Genomic DNA, 18,723 nt, shown 5'->3' with positions numbered 1-18,723 from the left:
TCTAGCACAGCACAGATTGTGGTTGGCTAGCTGCTTCCCTGGCTATAACAGCCAGGGAAAGACCGCTCTGAAACTGGAAGTGGTGAAATCTCTGTCACTTCCGGGTTCACTAGTCACAGAGGAGATCGGGGAACGGATAAAATGTTTTTGTCTGTGTGAAGCTATTCTGCCAGCTTACTGTGGTCCTGGGTTCCTCAGAGGAAAGGGAGAGTCGCCCTCCTCTTGCTGCAGGTGCAGCAAGAGGAGGGCAGTTCTTCACAGTGCTGTAAAAGTGATCAGGTGGCTATAAAGCTGCCTGGATCACTTTTACAAGACAACTGATTGAGGGGCGGCATGTTTTTTTGTTTTTTTTTTACCGTGACATTCATTTTCAAGCAGTCTCAACTGTGCCTTATTACAGGTTGGGCCAATTCACACTTAGCTGGTGTGGCAATGCCAGCGGAAATGCAACACACCTATGTGCGGTGCCATGTACTGTGAATGGCACCCCAATGCATTATGCAGTACAGCCCAACACACCACAGCACGTCACAATGCACATACAGTCAGGTCCATAAATATTGGGACATTGACACAATTCTAACATTTTTGGCTCTATACACCACCACAATGGATTTGAAATGAAACGAACAAGATGTGCTTTAACTGCAGACTGTCAGCTTTAATTTGAGGGTATTTACATCCAAATCAGGTGAACGGTGTAGGAATTACAACAGTTTGCATATGTGCCTCCCACTTGTTAAGGGACCAAAAGTAATGGGACAGTTGGCTTCTCAGCTGTTCCATGGCCAGGTGTGTGTTATTCCCTCATTATCCCAATTACAATGAGCAGATAAAAGGTCCAGAGTTCATTTCAAGGGTGCTATTTGCATTTGGAATCTGTTCCTGTCAACTCTCAAGATGAGATCCAAAGAGCTGTCACTATCAGTGAAGCAAGCCATCATTAGGCTGAAAAAACAAAACAAACCCATCAGAGAGATAGCAAAAACATTAGGCGTGGCCAAAACAACTGTTTGGAACATTCTTAAAAAGAAGGAACGCACCGGTGAGCTCAGCAACCCCAAAAGACCTGGAAGACCACGGAAAACAACTGTGGTGGATGAGCGAAGAATTCTTTCCCTGGTGAAGAAAACACCCTTCACAACAGTTGGCCAGATCAAGAACACTCTCCAGGAGGTAGGTGTATGTGTGTCAAAGTCAACAATCAACAGAAGACTTCACCAGAGTGAATACAGAGGGTTCACCACAAGATGGAAACCATTGGTGAGCCTCAAAAACAGGAAGGCCAGATTAGAGTTTACCAAACGACATCTAAAAAAGCCTTCACAGTTCTGGAACAACATCCTATGGACAGATGAGACCAAGATCAACTTGTACCAGAGTGATGGGAAGAGAAGAGTATGGAGAAGGAAAGGAACTGCTCATGATCCTAAGCATACCACCTCATCAGTGAAGCATGGTGGTGGTAGTGTCATGACGTGGGCATGTATGGCTGCCAATGGAACAGGTTCTCTTGTATTTATTGATGATGTGACTGCTGACAAAAGCAGCAGGATGAATTCTGAAGTGTTTCGGGAATATTATCTGCTCATATTCAGCCAAATGCTTCAGAACTCATTGGACGCCGCTTCACAGTGCAGATGGACAATGACCCAAAGCATACTGCAAAAGCAACCAAAGAGGTTTTTAAGGGAAATAAGTGGAATGTTATGCAATGGCCAAGTCAATCACCTGACCTGAATCCGATTGAGCATGCATTTCACTTGCTGAAGACAAAACTGAAGGGAAAATGCCCCAAGAACAAGCAGGAACTGAAGACAGTTGCAGTAGAGGCCTGGCAGAGCATCACCAGGGATGAAACCCAGCGTCTGGTGATGTCTATGTGTTCCAGACTTCAGGCTGTAATTGACTGCAAAAGATTTGCAAGCAAGTATTAAAAAGTGAAAGTTTGATTTATGATTATTATTCTGTCCCATTACTTTTGGTCCCTTAACAAGTGGGAGGCACATATGCAAACTGTTGTAATTCCTACACCGTTCACCTGATTTGGATGTAAATACCCTCAAATTAAAGCTGACAGTCTGCAGTTAAAGTACATCTTGTTCGTTTAATTTCAAATCCATTTTGGTGGTGTATAGAGCCAAAAATGTTAGAATTGTGTTGATGTCCCAATATTTATGGACCTGACTGTACCATGCTGCATTTTTAAAAAGGGTTATGTACACCTTTTCATTTGTTGTATTGTGTTGGCAGCCCATTCAGCCCCCCCCTTCCCGCAACACAGCGGGTTATTGACAGCCTCAACTGTGCAGGTTTCCCTATGGGACTGTGTAGAGGGGGGGGGGTGTCCATTCTCTTCACTCAGGTCTCAGATTACACTTCACTTCCTGCTCTGTGCTGTGAGGTATGACATCGGCTCCCATCCCTTTGCTTTCTGAAGCTCAGAAATGCTGTGTAAATTATGGTTTTTGAGGGTATGTAGAGGAGGGATGATTTGCTTCATCTCTGTGAACCCTTACATATACCCAGTGAAGTAGCATCAGGTGATAGACAATCATTTTAAACATTTGTAAGGCCATTTCTTTGAATGCTTGATGTAGAGGTAGAGTATCTGTGCCCATGCCTGTCTAACACTCCATTGAGGCTTGAAACCTTCTACTGGCATGGAAATGGTGATGGCCAATGCAATGTGTCCCAATGAAGTTCAACTCCACTACAGAAATAATGTGTACTTGGCCCTCGTTCTCAGTACGCACGGTTGGACCAAAGGTTGGTGGCACTTAGCAGGTATTAGAAATGCCCACCAAGTGGCCCCTTTTTTTGAAGTTTGTGTAGCTTGTCCTTGCTGTATAAATGTACTGTATACACTGGACTCTGTTATGAATGACAAACTGTCTGTTGTGTCTACAGAATCAGCTGCTCTCTAAGGGTCTGGCCTTCATGGAGGAGAAAGTCAAGCTGTATGAAGGTGAGACGTAACAAAAGTGTGCTGAGCTATGTGTGAAAGGAAACCTAAAATGCGAGGACTGTACCAAAACGTTATTACCTTACGTGGGTCGTTCAAGTTCCACATGTTGGTAGAGTAGCTTTTCCTCTATAGTAACTCTTCTTCTTCATTACAAATATATAATGGATTTCAAGCAGAAGCAACTTGCCATCACTGAGTTCTTGACAAAGGAGGGGTGCAGGGTGTCCGACATCCACAGGAGGCTGCAGAATGTTTCCAGCAGTGACACCATAGACCAGATCAATGCCTTGTCATTGGTGACTATTCTCCATGGTGTCATCTCCATAAATATTCTGTAGCCTTCTATGGATGTTGGACGATGCAAGTGCCAAGACCCTCATGAGCTGATGTGATGTACGTTTATGATGCATTGTCATTTATTAGAAAGTACAAGTAGATTGATGTGGAAAGGATAGTTTACTACACAGTTGACTTTCTTTTCAGTGTAGCACTACCCCCTTAGGAGTCACTGAAGATTTGGGTCCCCCTATTGTCCTGCACAGCCAGCCAACATACATTTTTCACAGACTGTGAACAGTCCTTTTAACTTTTTTTTTTTTTGGATTTTATTAGGCGTAAATAACTTGGATGGAGTTGAGGGATGCATGGGTTGCCCAAGGAACTGTAAACTGAGGACAACTTCCTGGCAACTATATACAAGTCTTTACGCAGCAGAAATCTTCAAGGAGAGATCTAATGCCTCTCCTGGTGTACCACCCCAAACCCCAGATAGTCCTTCTTTATCCAGCAATCTGAGGGCTTTCCCTGGACAAAGTGATCCTGTATCTGCCACCTTAAGAGCACTGTCCAGCTGGAGCTAGTCAAGTTTCCCACCCAGATGCCCTCTCCCTTTTCTCTGGTCCAGGGGGTGTAGAAGTACACACTGTTCCTCTCCTGCAAGCTGTCGGTTGGTAGCTGTCTTCAGGCCTTCTGCTGGGCTGGCTCCTTCCTTTGGTCCTCTCTCAGGGGGCTGGTGAGGTTCAGTTTTCCTCCTGTCCAGATCCCACCTGGAGGCATACCCCTTCCCACTGGGCCTCATCCCAGGCTCCACACTCGCCTCCTGCTCTCACATTTTCCTCCCGAACTCTCCTGCCCTTGAGCAGGCTCAATCACACTTAAAGGCCACTCTGGCCTCATGCCAAGCCTCCTGCTTGGGGAATTGGCCAGAGTCCTCTAAGTGTGCAGGTAAGCCCCTCCTCATCCCCACCCACTGCTTCTAGAATCTTCTCCAAGATTCTAGAGTGGGAGATGTATCAGATAACTGACCTGCAGAGCCTCTCGGCCCTGACCCAAATGTGACACTGCTGGCTATTTCCCAGGGCTGCTGCTCAGCCTATCTAAAAATTAGCAACTAGCACCCCCTGGCTATCTAGAAGTAATACCAAACCTTATCAGTACCTTTTTGTATAAAGTTACTTCAGTCTAAAATGGCAATATCCAGACCGATAGGTGGTATAATAGAAGCTTGTGTTGACAGGCTTTGGTTTTGTTTTGGTGACATCCATTTGAGATGCTTCTAGTATCATTCAGAATCCATTGACAGGTGTATTTGACCTGCAATTGACCACCTTCTGACCTGCATTTAATCTTTGCTTTCCCCTAGACTCGTATGGAGATGTAAAACCTGCTTGAATTGAAAAAAGGTTTGCAACACTGGTCCTTAGGGCTTATCTCTACTGGTTGCAAACAATGAATTTTGGGGGCAATTTTTTACCCCTTGAAATGCCCAAAAGGTTTCTTGTACACCAAAATGCAAGGAAGAAATTGATAGGCACAATGCCCATGGAAGCAGCAGAAATTTGGCATTACAGTAAAATAAATTCAAGTTCATCATTAAAACTGCAGCATGGGACAACCTTACAGCTTCCTAACCCAAGGGCAGTCAAATGTTCGAAAAAAAAAGACATGTTCAAAGCCTTTGGAAGCATTAAATATATAACACCAATGATGACAATCCTAATCAGATATTAGTTGTAAATTCCTGTACAAGTGAAGGTCTTTCACCTAAACAAAGCCTCCTATATATTCCTTCCTAGGTGAAAACCGGGTCATGATATTAGCGGAGTTATGGGACCACTTCTTCATGGAAATCCTACCAACACTGCAAGCGATATTTTATCCTGTTCAGGTATTTTTAATTTTTTTAAATTTTACATAATTTAAATAATTGGGATGTGGTGCAGAGACAAACCTATGGAACGTGAGTGCATTTCTTATGTTTTAATGTGCAATAAAAGTTTTAAAGAGTAAAGTGAGTTGTTGTTTAATGAGGAACACGGCTGAGCCTGAGGCGGTTATGTGGAGGGAGCATCCTTTGGAGCTATTATTCAGCTATTTGATCTTCAGAGTCCACACAGTTGGGACCAAAACTGCAGTCAGACCAAAACATTGTATAATGTGAGGTCACACTGCTGGAGGTGAGCAGATATATGGTGGAGGATGTTCTGCACTGGAGTTCTGTGACATTTCAGTCTATCCTGAACTCTGCAGCCAGACTCATCCACCTTACTAACCGTTCCGTATCTGCCACCCCCCTCTGCCAATCCCTCCACTGGCTTCCGATTGCCCAACGTAAAATTCAAATTACTAACATTGACATACAAAGCTGTTCATAACACTGCCCCAAACTACATCACCGACCTGATATCCAAATACCACCCAAAACGCACTCTCTGCTCCTCACAAGACCTCCTTCTCTCTAGTTCCCTGGTCTCCACCTCCCATGCCCATCTCCAGGACTTCTCCAGGGCTTCCCCCATCCTCTGGAACTCACTACCCCAATCCATCAGACTGTCACCTACCCTCCTCACCTTTTAGGCGCACCCTAAAAACCCATCTCTTCAGGGAAGCCTACCCCGCCCTCACCTAATTGACAATCTGCTCCACTCTTCCTACTACTCCATCCCCCACAGCTATTCCTCCTGTACCACTATCCCCTCCCTCCTAGATTGTAAGTTCCAAGGAGCAGGGCCCTCGAACCCCTCGTGTATTGTATTGTTACTGTGCTGTCTCTTGTTCTGTCTCCCATTATAATGTACAGCGCGGAGCAAACTATGTGTATATATGTGTGTGTGTGTGTGTGTGTGTGTATATATATGTATATATATATTTTGTATTCACCATAGTAAGCACTTGAGTTTTTCACATTTTATTATGATTTTTTAGGCCAAGAAATGTTGATCCTGTTCAGGTATTCAGACATTTCCATTGGTAAAACATAAAACACTAAATACAAAAAAGCAAAATTGTTCTATAAAACCAAATATGCATGATAAAATTCTTTATTAAGATCATAAAAAATAACATACAAAAGTTATAATCCCATAACAAAAAAAAAACTATACTATTAGCATTAAAATATCACATTAAAATGCATTTTGTTGCATTGCTATTAGCTTGTATGGGCCTCCCAACACACATTTTTTTCCCCAGTATTTTAGTGACTAAAATTTTTAGTGACTAAAATACTGGAAAAAACTGGACGTGGATGTTTCAAAATGCCATCCACTGCTTCTGTGCATAGATGGGGAAAAAAAGACACAATTTTTAATATGGGAAAGTAGAACACATGCATTTTAAGGCCCTCATGTACACAGGACACTTCTGAACAATGGAAACTGACTGCTGGAAATTGTGCGTTTGAAATGCTGATAAAATCTCCTGAATGCAAGTTTTCTGCGTTCAAAAAAACGACTGTAAACTCAACTGCCTGTAAACGACTGTAAACGATGGTGTGTACACGGACACATAGGAAAACATTAGGGAGAGTTCAGGGGCTGCTGAAAAAAAACGCTGAACAACTCCTGAATGTCATTTTATCAGCTGCAGTGTACATGAGCCTTAATACATTGCAATTAATGTGGAAGGACTCATGTACACTGCATCTGATAAACTCACGTTTAGTAGCTGTTCAGCGTTTTTTTCAGCAGTCCCTGAACTCTCCCTAATGTTTTCCTATGTGTCCGTGTACACATCGTTTACAGTCGTTTACAGGCAGTTGAGTTTACAGTCGTTTTTTTGAACGCAGAAAACTTGAGTTCAGCAGTAGATTTTATCAGCATTTCAAATGCAAAACGCTTGTAATCGTGGCTAAACGCAGCAAATCACATTTATAAGCATTTGCATTTGAATTTTTTTTTCAACTCTTCCAGTTCCCAATTCTGTCCAGAGCATTTATTCATCATGAAAAATGCATGCAAAGTGTTTTCAAGGTACTCAGATGGACAAAACACTGAACACAGGATGTTCCTACCAAGCTTGTTACACATTGAAATGACCAATTCACACCTCAGACCTCTCCCACCCTTTTTGGGAACAAAAGAAATGTTAATGAGCAACTCACACCTAAGCTAATCTCAACACCTAGTGCTGTCTCTGCTTCTACTCTCTGTATTGCTCTAAAACAGTCTGACATAGTTAATAATTTACCACTTTTCAGTGCATTCTGGGCATTTGGGAGGTTCTCCTGTGCTTATCTTTAACCGTTTCAATACCGGGCAATTTTACACCTTCCTGCCCAGGCCATTTTTCAGGTTTCAGCGCTCTCACACTTTGAATTACAATTGTGCGGTCATACAACATTGTACCCACACTAAAATTTTATCATTTTCTTCACACAACTAGAGCTTTCTTTTGGTGGTATTTAATCATCGCTGGGGTTTTTATTTTTTGCTAAATTAACTAAAAAGACCGAAAATTTTGAAAAAAAAAAACCACCTTCTTTGTTTCTGTTATAAAAGTTTGCAAATAAATAATTGTTCTTCATAACTTTAGGCCGAGATGTATTCTGCTACATGTCTTTGGTGAAAATAACCCAAATTAGGATGTATTATTTAGTTTGTAGGAAAGTTATAGAGTTCACAAACTATGGTATAGATCTGAATATTGATCAATCCTGAAGTACTGACGGCCAATCTAATTTCTTGAGGTCCAAGAATGTCAGAACAGTACAGATATCCCCCAAATGTCAGAACAGTACAGATATCCCCCAAATGTCAGGACAGTACAGATATCCCCCAAATGACCCTTTTTTGTAAAGTAGACAGTCTGACGTACTTCATAAGAGGAATGGCGAGTTTTTTGAAGTTGTATTTTTTTTGTCATAATTTTTCGAAAAATGAAAAAATAAAAAAAATTATTTTCACTATTTTTTTTTACATACTGTCACCAGTGCAGTACAGCATCATCATATAACTGGCATGGCGGTGATCAGGGACACTGACTGGTGACAGTGTGAAAAAAAATATATATATATTTTTTAATTTTTTTTAAATTTTTTTTTTTATTTTAAATTTTTTATTAAATTTTTTTTCTTTTTTTTAAGATTTGTTTTTCATATTTCACTATGTCCAAAGTAGTACAATGTTACCATAGTAACATTGTACTACTTTGGGGAAGTGATCAGTATTTTTTTTTTTTTTTTTTTACACAATTTGCTTATAGCAAAGAATGACTTTGCTATAAGCAAGCATTTACCTGAATGACATCGATTCATTCATGGTCTTTTTTTTTTTTTTTTTTGTGCTTAGCTGTGATTTGGCCATTCACAGCTAGACACTAGTATACAATGGATGGCATGAATGAAGCCATCCATTGTATACAGCTGTCATGTGACCTGCTGTGATTGGTCACAGCAGGTCACATGATACCAGCAACGGGGGACGGTACTCAGATCTGTCATCGGCCGAGTCCGAGGTACACGACATGTGACAGATCGCGCCACTGCGCCGCTCTGCAGGAGTGCAATCTGCGCATGTGCGGGAGGACGCCATATGGTGGCCTCCCGGAAAGGTAATGCATTTTTGCGGACGCCATTTGGCCATAGGCCGGGCGTCTAATGGTTAAAAAAACGCACATAATCATGAATGCGCATAAACGTGGTATGCAAACGTGGCTAAACAGACGTTTTTTAACCTACGTTTTCCAGCAGTCAGTTTCCATCGTTCAGAAGTGTCCCGTGTACATGGAGCCTTAATCTGCAACTGTAACTGGTCCCTTTAAGTAAGATAAATTCCTCCAATGGCGCATTAAACCCCCAAACCACTGAATGCAACAATTGCAGCCAGGAAATATAAAGATAAAATCAAGGTCTCATAGTAACACGGTTCTAGCACCGTTGTGTATATATAGCATGGAACTCCGGAATAGATGCGCTATCACAGAGCTGTGCTGGCTCAGCTGCTTGGCAGTCATTTTCTTGCGTTGCTGAATACAATGTCTTCTGGATTGTTACATTTTACAAGGATGCTCCAGCAGATGTCCATTGTGAGACGCTCTGAACTCAAACAAAGGCTCATTCTATGTTTCTGTTGTTTCTTGTTAAACAGTTTTTGATTGTTCCACTTGTATCAATCGGCTACATGTCACAAGAACATAGAGCTACGGTTGGCCATTGTTGAGAACATTGAACTATATCTCCCTTTTTTTATTTTTTTCAATTACTGCAGAGCAGCTGAGCCCAAAGAACCAATAGTGCTTCTATGGATTATTCCGCTGTTATAGCTGTGTTCTGATGAGACCTTGATTTTATCTTCTCCTGATGCCTCATTGTCCGTAGTACAGGAACTATAAAGGACTAGTTGGGATAAATGGCCAATACCAGTGCAGTGGCTAAGTGGTTAGCGCTTCCGCCTGACAGTACCAGGGTCGTCGGTTCGAATCCCAAGCATGGCACCACCTGCCTGGAGTTTGCATGATCTCCCTGTGCCTGTGTGGGTTTCCTCCTGGTGCACTGGTTTACTCCAACAATCCAAAGACATGCTGGTAGGTTAATTGGCTCCTTTCTAAATTGTCCCTAGTATGTGTATGTATGAATGTGAATTGGGGACTTTAGATTGTACACCCCCAGGAGCGGACTGACCATTTGGAAACTCGGGCACTGCCTGAGGGCCCGGGGTCAGTAGGGGGCCCCACGAGATGCTCCTGGTACCTTTTTCATAGGCTTTTTTTAGTTTGGGCAAGGACACAGGGGCCCCATGATGCCCTATTGCCCGGGTGCCCCATGAGATGTCAGTCTGCCCCTGCACACCCCTTGAAGGTCAGGGACGGATGTGAATGTACAATATTGCACAGTGGCTAAATGGTTAGCACTTCCACCTGGCAGTACTAGGGTCGTTGGTTCAAATCTCAACCACAGCACCACCTGCCTGGAGTTTGCATGTTCTCCCTGTGCCTGCGTGGGTTTCCTCCAGGTACTCCAGTTTCCTCCCACACTCCAAAGACATGCTGGTAGGTTAATTGGCTCCTGTCTAAATTGTCCCTAATATGTATATGTATGAATGTGAGTTAGGGACCTTAGATTGTACACCCCTTGAGGGTTAGGGACTGATGTGAATGTACAATATGTATGTAAAGCACTGCATAAATTGATGGCGCTATATAAGTACCTGAAATAAATAAATATATATACAGTGGGGATCAAAAGTTTGGGCACCCCAGCTAAAAATTTGTATTAATGTGCATAAAGAAGCCAAGGAAAGATTTAAAAATCTCCAAAAGGCATCAAATTACAGATTAGACATTCTTATAATATGTCAACAAAAGTTAGATTTTATTTCCATCATTTACACTTTCAAAATAATGGAAAACAAAAAATGGCGTCTGCAAAAGTTTGGGCACCCTGCAGAATTTATAGCATGCACTGCCCCCTTTGCCAAGCTGAGACCTGCCAGTGTCATGGATTGTTCTCAATCATCGTCTGGGAAGACCAGTTGATGTCAATCTCAAAGGTTTTAAATGCCCAGACTCATCTGACCTTGCCCCAACAAACAGCACCATGGGTTCTTCTAAGCAGTTGTCTAGAAAACTGAAACTGAAAATAGTTGACGCTCACAAAGCTGGAGAAGGCTATAAGAAGATAGCAAAGCGTTTTCAGATGTCAATATCCTCTGTTCAGAATGTAATTAAGAAATGGCAGTCATCAGGAACAGTGGAAGTTAAAGCAAGATCTGGAAGACCAAGAAAAATATCAGACAGAACAGCTCGCAGGATTGTGAGAAAAACAATTCAAAACCCACGTTTGACTGCACGATCCCTCCAGAAAGATCTGGCAGACACTGGAGTTGTGGTACACTATTCCACTATAAAGAGATACTTGTACAAATATGGTCTTCATGGAAGAGTCATCAGAAGAAAACCTCTTCTACGTCCTCACCACAAAAATCATCGTTTGAACTTTGCAAATGAACATATAGACAAGCCTGATGCATTTTAGAAACAAGTTCTGTGGACCGATGAGGTTAAAATTGAATTTTTGGGCCGGAATGAGCAAAGGTACGTTTGGAGAAGGAGCACAGAATTTAATGAAAAGAACCTCTGTCCAACTGTTAAGCATGGGGTTGGATCAATCATGCTTTGGGGTTGTGTTGCAGCCGGTGGCACAGGGAACATCTCGCGAGTAGAAGGAAAAATGGATTCAATAAAATTTCAGCAAATTTTGGATGGTAACTTGATGCCATCTGTGAAAAAGCTGAAGTTAAAGAGAGGATGGCTTCTACAAATGGATAATGATCCTTAACACACCTCAAAATCCACGGGGGATTACATCAAGAGGCGTAAACTGAAGGTTTTGCCATGGCCTTCACAAATCCTGACCTCAACATAATTGAAAATCCATGGATAGACCTTAAAAGAGCAGTGCGTGACAGACAGCCCAGAAATCTCAAAGAACTGGAAGACTTTTGTAAGGAAGAATGGGCAAAGATACCTCAAACAAGAATTGAAAGACTCTTGGCTGGCTACAAAAAGCGTTTACAAGCTGTGATACTTGCCAAAGGGGGCAGTACAAGATATTAACTCTGCAGGGTGCCCAAACTTTTGCAGACGCCATTTTTTTGTTTTCTGTTATTTTGAAAGTGTAAATGATGGAAATAAAATCTAACTTTTGTTGACATATTATAAGAATGTCTAATCTGTAATTTGATGCCTTTTGGAGATTTTTCAATCTTTCCTTGGCTTCTTTATGCACATTAATACAAATTTTTAGCTGGGGTGCCCAAACGTTCGATCCCCACTGTATATGTAAAGCGCTGCGTATATTGATGGCGCTATATCCCCTCCCTCTTAGATTGTAAGCTCCAAGAATCAGGGCCCTCCTAACCCTCTTGTATTGAACTGTATTGTTGCTGTATTGTCTCCCTTTATATTGTAAAGCGCTGAGAAAACTGTTGGCGCTATATAAATCCTGTATAATAATAATCTATAAATTGCATAAATAAATACCTGGCTGAAAAAATTTCTTTAGGAGGTCTGGGGTTTTAATGTGTTATGGACAAATCTTATTTAACCACTTCAGCATTGAGCACTTTCACCCTCTTCCTGCCCAGGTCAATTTTCAGCCTTTAGGGATGTTGCACTTTGAATGACAATTGGCCGGTCATGCAACACTGTACTCAAATTATATTTTTATAATTTTTTTTTTCACACAAATAGAGCTTTCTTTTGGTGGTTTTTAATCACCACGGTGTTTTTTTTTTTTTTTTTTTTTTTTTTTGCTAAATTGCATTTTTCTTCATTTCTGGTACAAAATTTAGCAAATATTCTGTATTTATAAATTTAGTCCAAACTGTATTCTGCTACATTTCCTTGGTGAAAATAACCCCAATCAGTGTATATTATTTAGGCTGTAGGAAAGTTATGGAGTCCACAAACTATAGGATATAGAAGTGAAAATTGGTCAGTCCTGATGTACTGATGTCCTATCTCATTTCTTGAGGCCTGAAAATGTCAAGACAGTACAAATACCCCCAAATGACCCCTTTTTGGAAAGTAGACCAGGTATTTAGTAAGAGGCATGACATGTTTTTTTGAAGCTCTAATTTTTTGTCACAATTTTTAAAAAAATAAAGAAATGTTTTTAAAAAAATAGTTTTACACCAGTGGAGTGTCACCAGTGCAGTAGAGCATCATTATATGACTGGTGTGGTGGTGATCAGGGATACTGACTGGTGATAGTGTGTAGAGAACCTTTTTTTTTTTTTTTTTTAGAGTTTTATTTAATTTTTTAAAATTTTCTTCTTTTTTTTTTTTTTAATTTTTATAATTTTTTTACATACTTTCATCAGAGTAGCATAGTGACACTGTACTACTCTGGTCTGGTTGATCAGGGATTTTTCTTTCTTTTTTTTACACTGTGAAGATCACTGTAACCGCAAGCTTTTGAACTGTCATAAATTTATTCACAATTTTATAACAGAAACTAAGAAAAATGTGTTTTTTTTAATTTTCTTTATTTTTTTGTTTATATCGCAAAAAATAAAAGAGTGATGATTAAACACCACCAAAAGAAAGCTCTATTTGTGTGATATAAAATGATACAATTTTCATTTTGGTACAGTGTTACGTGACCGAGCAATTGCCAGTAATAGTAGTGCAGTGCCGAATAGCAAATAAAAAATATGAAGTGGTCATGAAGGAGGTAAAATCTTCCGGAGGTCAAGTGGTTAAAGGCACTCCGCAACAATTTGGAGTAGGAAATGGGCCCAACAACATCTACAGGTTCTGGTTAATGGGGCTGCAGTGGTTAGGAAGACATAATAACGGAGAGTTGGTAGAAGTTGACCTTATTAAGACCTATATGTATGGAGATTGAAGTTGTTAATTAACGTTCCATCAAATTCTCCTTTTGTGGTTTCACTAAATTGCTGTATTATTTCTCGGATGTATTAATGATTAGCAGCCGTCCTGAACATTGCTGCCTCAAGGGGACCAGAATTCTTAAGAGTCAATAGAGAAGGTAGAAATGTAAAATTAACCACTTGCTGTCCGCCTGCTGTTTATAAACGGCAGGACGGTGGCACTCCAGGGGCGGGTTGCCATTCATAAACGGCACCCGTATTTGCTAGCTGTGCGTGCTCCCTGGGAGCGCGCAGCACCACGATCCAGTGCCCGCTGTGTCCTCCGGAGACACAGTGGAACACCGATCGTCGGATGGGACCTGTGTGTGAGGTCCCAATCATGTGATCGCTCGTTGGCCAATCAGTGATCACATGCAGAGTAGTAAGCAAGATGTCACTTCTCACATCATTGCTTACTACATGTGAAATCTGTGAATGATCACAGAGGTCACATGGTATAAGGCTATACACAACAGCCTTGTACCATGTGACAAGCTGTGACCAATCACAGCTCACTCAGTAGTTCTCAATGGCTGCAAGAATGCAGCTAGAGAGAAGGAGAAATTAACTGCTTTTACAGCCTTTATGGGTGTAAATCAATCAGTGTAAAAAAAATAAATACATAAATAAATCTTCCTCACCCCCCCCACAAGTAGTACAGTGTCACCATGGTGACACTGTACTGCTAGGGTGACAGTATGTAAAAAAAAACATAATATAAAAAAAGTAAAAAAAATGTTTAAAAATTATTATTTTTGGTTATGAACTAATTTGGGTTTTTTTTTTTTTTTACTAAAAAGATAACGGAATAAATTTTGACCAAGATTTATGATGAAATACTATTTATTTGCAAAATTTTATAAGAAAAACACTTTTTAAAAAAATTTTTTGGACTTTTTCATTTACATAGCAAAAAAAATAAAAATCCCAGTGGTGAATAAATACCACCAAAATAAAGCTTTATCTGTCTCAAAAAAATGCTAAAAAAAATAATATGGGTACAGTGTTGCATGACCGTGCAATTGTCATTCAAAGTGTGATAGCGCTGAAAGCTGAAAATTGTCCTGGACAGGAAGGGGGTGAAAGTGTCCGGACTTGAAGTGGTTAAAGGCTGGCTATACACTATACAATTTTCTGTCCAATTTTATTTAGATTTACCTTCAACTATGTAATTTAAGGGCCTGCCCAATTGAATATAATTGAAAGTATTGTTTAGGTTTGACCTCATATGGTTTTTGGTAAATCTAAAGCAAAATTCTCAAGAAAATTGTATAATTTATGGCCAGCCTAGGGTGGCTGTACACTATGCAATTTTCTGTTCAATTTCTGCCCAATTTCCTTTAGATTTACCTTCAACTATGTAGTGTAAGGGACTGCTTAACTGGATTCAATTGAAAGTGTTGTTTAGGTTTGACCTCATATTATCTGGTTTTTGGTAAATCTAAAGCAATTTTCTAAAGAAAATTGTATAATGTATGGCCAGCCTTGGTTTACTTTTAATCAGCTAATCCAGTTCAGGAGTTTCAGATTTTCATTGCATTTCTAGGACGTTGCATGTTAAACAACCTCCCTCTATTGCTCCAATGTTTGTAGGCTAAGATGTAATAGGCTCAGAGGAAGAGCAGTATTGTGGTTAAATGTCTTATTTACAGGGCAATGTAGCTGGAGGCTGTTTGGGGCACACATGAGTCCTGCCTGGGTGCCAACTGGTGCAAGTTCTTGGGGGGAGAACCAGCCTAGTGGGTTGGCTATCAACAGAAAATGCTGTGTTGGCAAGGCTGGCTTCATCAGACATAGGAGTCAGTACTGATAGTAGTGCAATTCAGGGTGTGGTGCACCAGATAATGGATGAAGAGCCATTGAGCACCACCGCCGTTCATCTCAGAGAGGTTGGGTGAGTCCTCATAAGACAAGCATGTGTTTTTTGGGGTCCCCTTGTTTTTGCCTGTCATCAGCAATGGATCAAGAATGGGAATATCTTGCCAAGAGTTCTAAAAACTATGAGCAGTTAAGTGTTATAGCTGTTGATGGATGGATAGAATTTTGAATGAAAATTCTTAGGAAAATTTTCAGAACATTTGATTGTCATACGAAAGCTTTAGTTTGCTTTCAGCATTTGATTTTGGAAAGAATGGAATGTTCCATCCTGCTCATTCGAATTTTAACTGCAGTCAACAAAGAACATCCATTTGACCCACCAATGATAAGAAAAAAAAAATTTTTATTCAACATTTTTCTATCTATGGCCAGCTTATGCCACAGCTGCCAGAAAAAAAGGTGTTTTGCAAGTCCAATGAGACTGACCAGATTTGACAGTGACTCCTCTATGAGAGAATATTGTGAAGGTGAAGGATCCTACCCATTCAACCAAAGTTGGAACGGACTTCTGTTGGGGCATGAAATTAACAAAGCATCCTGCATTATATTGCCATCTTCAGTGGGTTCCATCCCATTTACATTTTCTTTAGAGGTCCAGGATGTATTTTCTGTAATGTTCTGCCTATACATGACTGTGGCCATTGAGCACAACCACCATTCATCGCAAAGAGGTTGAGTTAGTCCTCAAGAGACGAGAATGTGTATTCTGTTGTCCCCTAGATTGTCTGGCATGGGCAAGGGATCAAGAATGGGCAGACCTTCCCAAGAGTTTTAACACTGAAAGCAGTCATGTACTATGCCACAGTCCCCAGGAACAAATTGTTCTGCAGGTCCAGTGAGGGTGAACAAGCGTGAGAATACCTCTACTATGATAGAATATTGTGAAGGTGAAAGATCCTGCCCATTCCACCAAAATTGGAGGTGACTTCTTTTTGATCTTATGCAGTGTACATTGCTATCTTCAGTGGGTTCAGTGCCAGTTTTAAGGGGTTCATTGAACTGCATTTGCTTTAGAGGTCAAAGCTACCTATGCACATCTGTTGCCTGTTCAAGAGTTGTGTATACGCTAGCCTAATTTTGGTTCTAATCGTTAAAGAACTTGGCCGCCAAGGCCAATGTGTATAGTTGCTAAGTGACAGTTCCATGTATGTGTCTAGCATAACCCATGATATCATCCTATCTGTATAACACTGGATGTATTTTCTGTAATGTTCTGCCTATACATGACTGTGGCCATTGAGCACAACCACTATTCATCGCAAAGAGGTTGGGTTAGTCCACAAGAGACGAGAATGTGTATTCTGTTGTCCCCTAGATTGTCTGGCATGGGCAAGGGATCACGAATGGGCAAACCTTCCCAAGAGTTTTAACACTGAAAGCAGTCATGTACTATGCCACAGTCCCCAGGAACAAATTGTTCTGCAAGTCCAGTGAGGGTGAACAAGCCTGAGAATACCTCTACTATGATAGAATATTATGAAGGTGAAGGATCCTGCCCATTGAACCTAAATTGGAGGTGACTTCTTTTGGATCTTATGCAGTGTACATTGCTATCTTCAGTGGGTTCAGTGCCAGTTTTAAGGGGTTCATTGAACTGCATTTGCTTTAGAGGTCAAAGCTACCTATGCACATCTGTTGCCTGATCAAGAGTTGTGTATATGCTAGCCTAATTTTGGTTCTAATCGTTAAAGAACTTGGCCGCCAAGGCCAATGTGTATAGTTGCCAAGTGACAGTTCCATGTATGTGTCTATAATAACCCATGATGCCATCCTATCTGTATAACATTGCCTGGACCAAGAACACTTGGCCCAAAAATACCCATGAGGAGCCTACTGAATCTAGTGTTCTAGAATAATTGGCAAACTGAGCGAGCCCACTGACTCAAAAACATTGGCTTGGGTGACATCGCGTTTTACTTACTGATATCATTTGCTGGATGGTTTATAAAGGAAGTATATGGTCTGACAAAATGTAGGTTGCCATTGTTGAGCTCTCCTACTTAAAACATGCTAGTTGCCTGGATCTCATGCTGATCTATTGGCTTTAGTATGTTCTTGGATACTGTCCTGGAAGAAGTATCAAGTGTTCTGCCTTCACTGTGGTTTTCTAATCTTTTCTAATCTTTATTCTCATTCTGGATCAGAAAATGTTGCTGACAGATGTAGCAAATCAGATAATATTCTTAGAAGGCTATAAATAATATCAACTACAGTGTTTTTCTCAATGCAGATTTCTTTGAAATGTGTTTTTTTTTTTTTTTACTGCAGCAAATTGTAATCTGATTGGTTCTGGCATTTTCCATATCACCCCGATGTTCACTGAAGTAATAATTCTTGTGGCGCCTTGTCACTTTTTGCAATAAAACTGGTATGTCTGCACTTGTCTTCCAGGGCCAGGAGCTCACTATCCGTCAAATTGCTCTACTCGGCTTCAGGGACTTGGTCTTATTAAAGGTGAACTTGGACAAAACTCTACCTCTTGTGCAGTCCCAGATCCCACCACCCATCCTGCAGATGCTGCTGGTCCTTCAGGTAGGAGAAATGGGACTTAATAGTATGGTGACATGTTCTGTTCTCCATTCCAGGACACAGTGACTTTTCGTGAAAGAAGATTTGACATTATTGGGCTAAATATGTTGATATTGAAAAAACATTTGAAGCATTTCACATTCATCTTTTAAAATTAAAAAAAAATAACAAACATGTATATTTACCTACTGTGTGCAGTGCTTTTGCACAGAGCAGCCTGGATCCTCCTCTTCTTGGGTCCCCCGCCGGTGCTCCTGGCCCCTCCTTCCTGTCAGGTGCCCCCACAGCAAGCAGCTTGCTAAGGGGGCACTCGCTGCTACATGTACCCATTCACACACAGAGATGCAGCTCGGGCCAGCCCCCTCTCTCTTCTCATTGGCTCACTGCCTGTGATTGACAATGGCTCCCGCTTCTGTCTCAGCCAATGAGGAGAGGGAGTCCAGAGATAGCTGAGACTCCAGTGCACATCGGTGCAGATCTATATAGAGGAATCAGGACCTCCTTCGTGATATACACACACTCACCGGCCACTTTATTAGGGACACCTGTTCAATTGCTAATCGGCCAATCGCATGGCAGCAACTCAAAGCATTTAGGAATCTAGACGTGGTGAAGACGACTTGCTGAAGTTCAAACCGAGCATCAGAATGGGGAAGAAAGGGGATTTACTTGATTTTGAATGAGGCTTGGTTGTTG

The 18,723-nt window shown here is 41.0% G+C and overlaps 1 protein-coding gene across 2 annotated transcripts in view; it reads left to right on the top strand.

Moving 5' to 3' along the window:
* The window catches only part of PRR5L (proline rich 5 like), a 105,871-nt gene that overhangs the window by 57,998 nt on the left and 29,150 nt on the right, over positions 1-18,723 (top strand). For both annotated transcript variants that reach the window (XM_089677341.1, XM_089677342.1), the window contains exons 5-7: positions 2,911-2,968; positions 5,044-5,135; positions 17,890-18,030. In XM_089677341.1, coding sequence (XP_089533467.1) covers positions 2,911-2,968; positions 5,044-5,135; positions 17,890-18,030 — 291 coding nt within the window. The remainder of the gene's footprint in view (positions 1-2,910; positions 2,969-5,043; positions 5,136-17,889; positions 18,031-18,723) is intronic.

Source organism: Staurois parvus, unplaced genomic scaffold (genome assembly GCF_062004578.1).
Source record: "Staurois parvus isolate SC_StPar_1 unplaced genomic scaffold, SC_StPar_1.0 ptg000184l, whole genome shotgun sequence".
Classification (NCBI taxonomy): domain Eukaryota; kingdom Metazoa; phylum Chordata; class Amphibia; order Anura; family Ranidae; genus Staurois; species Staurois parvus.
The sequence above is the reverse complement of the archived record's forward strand: the minus strand, read 5'-3'. Positions and strand labels throughout refer to the sequence as shown.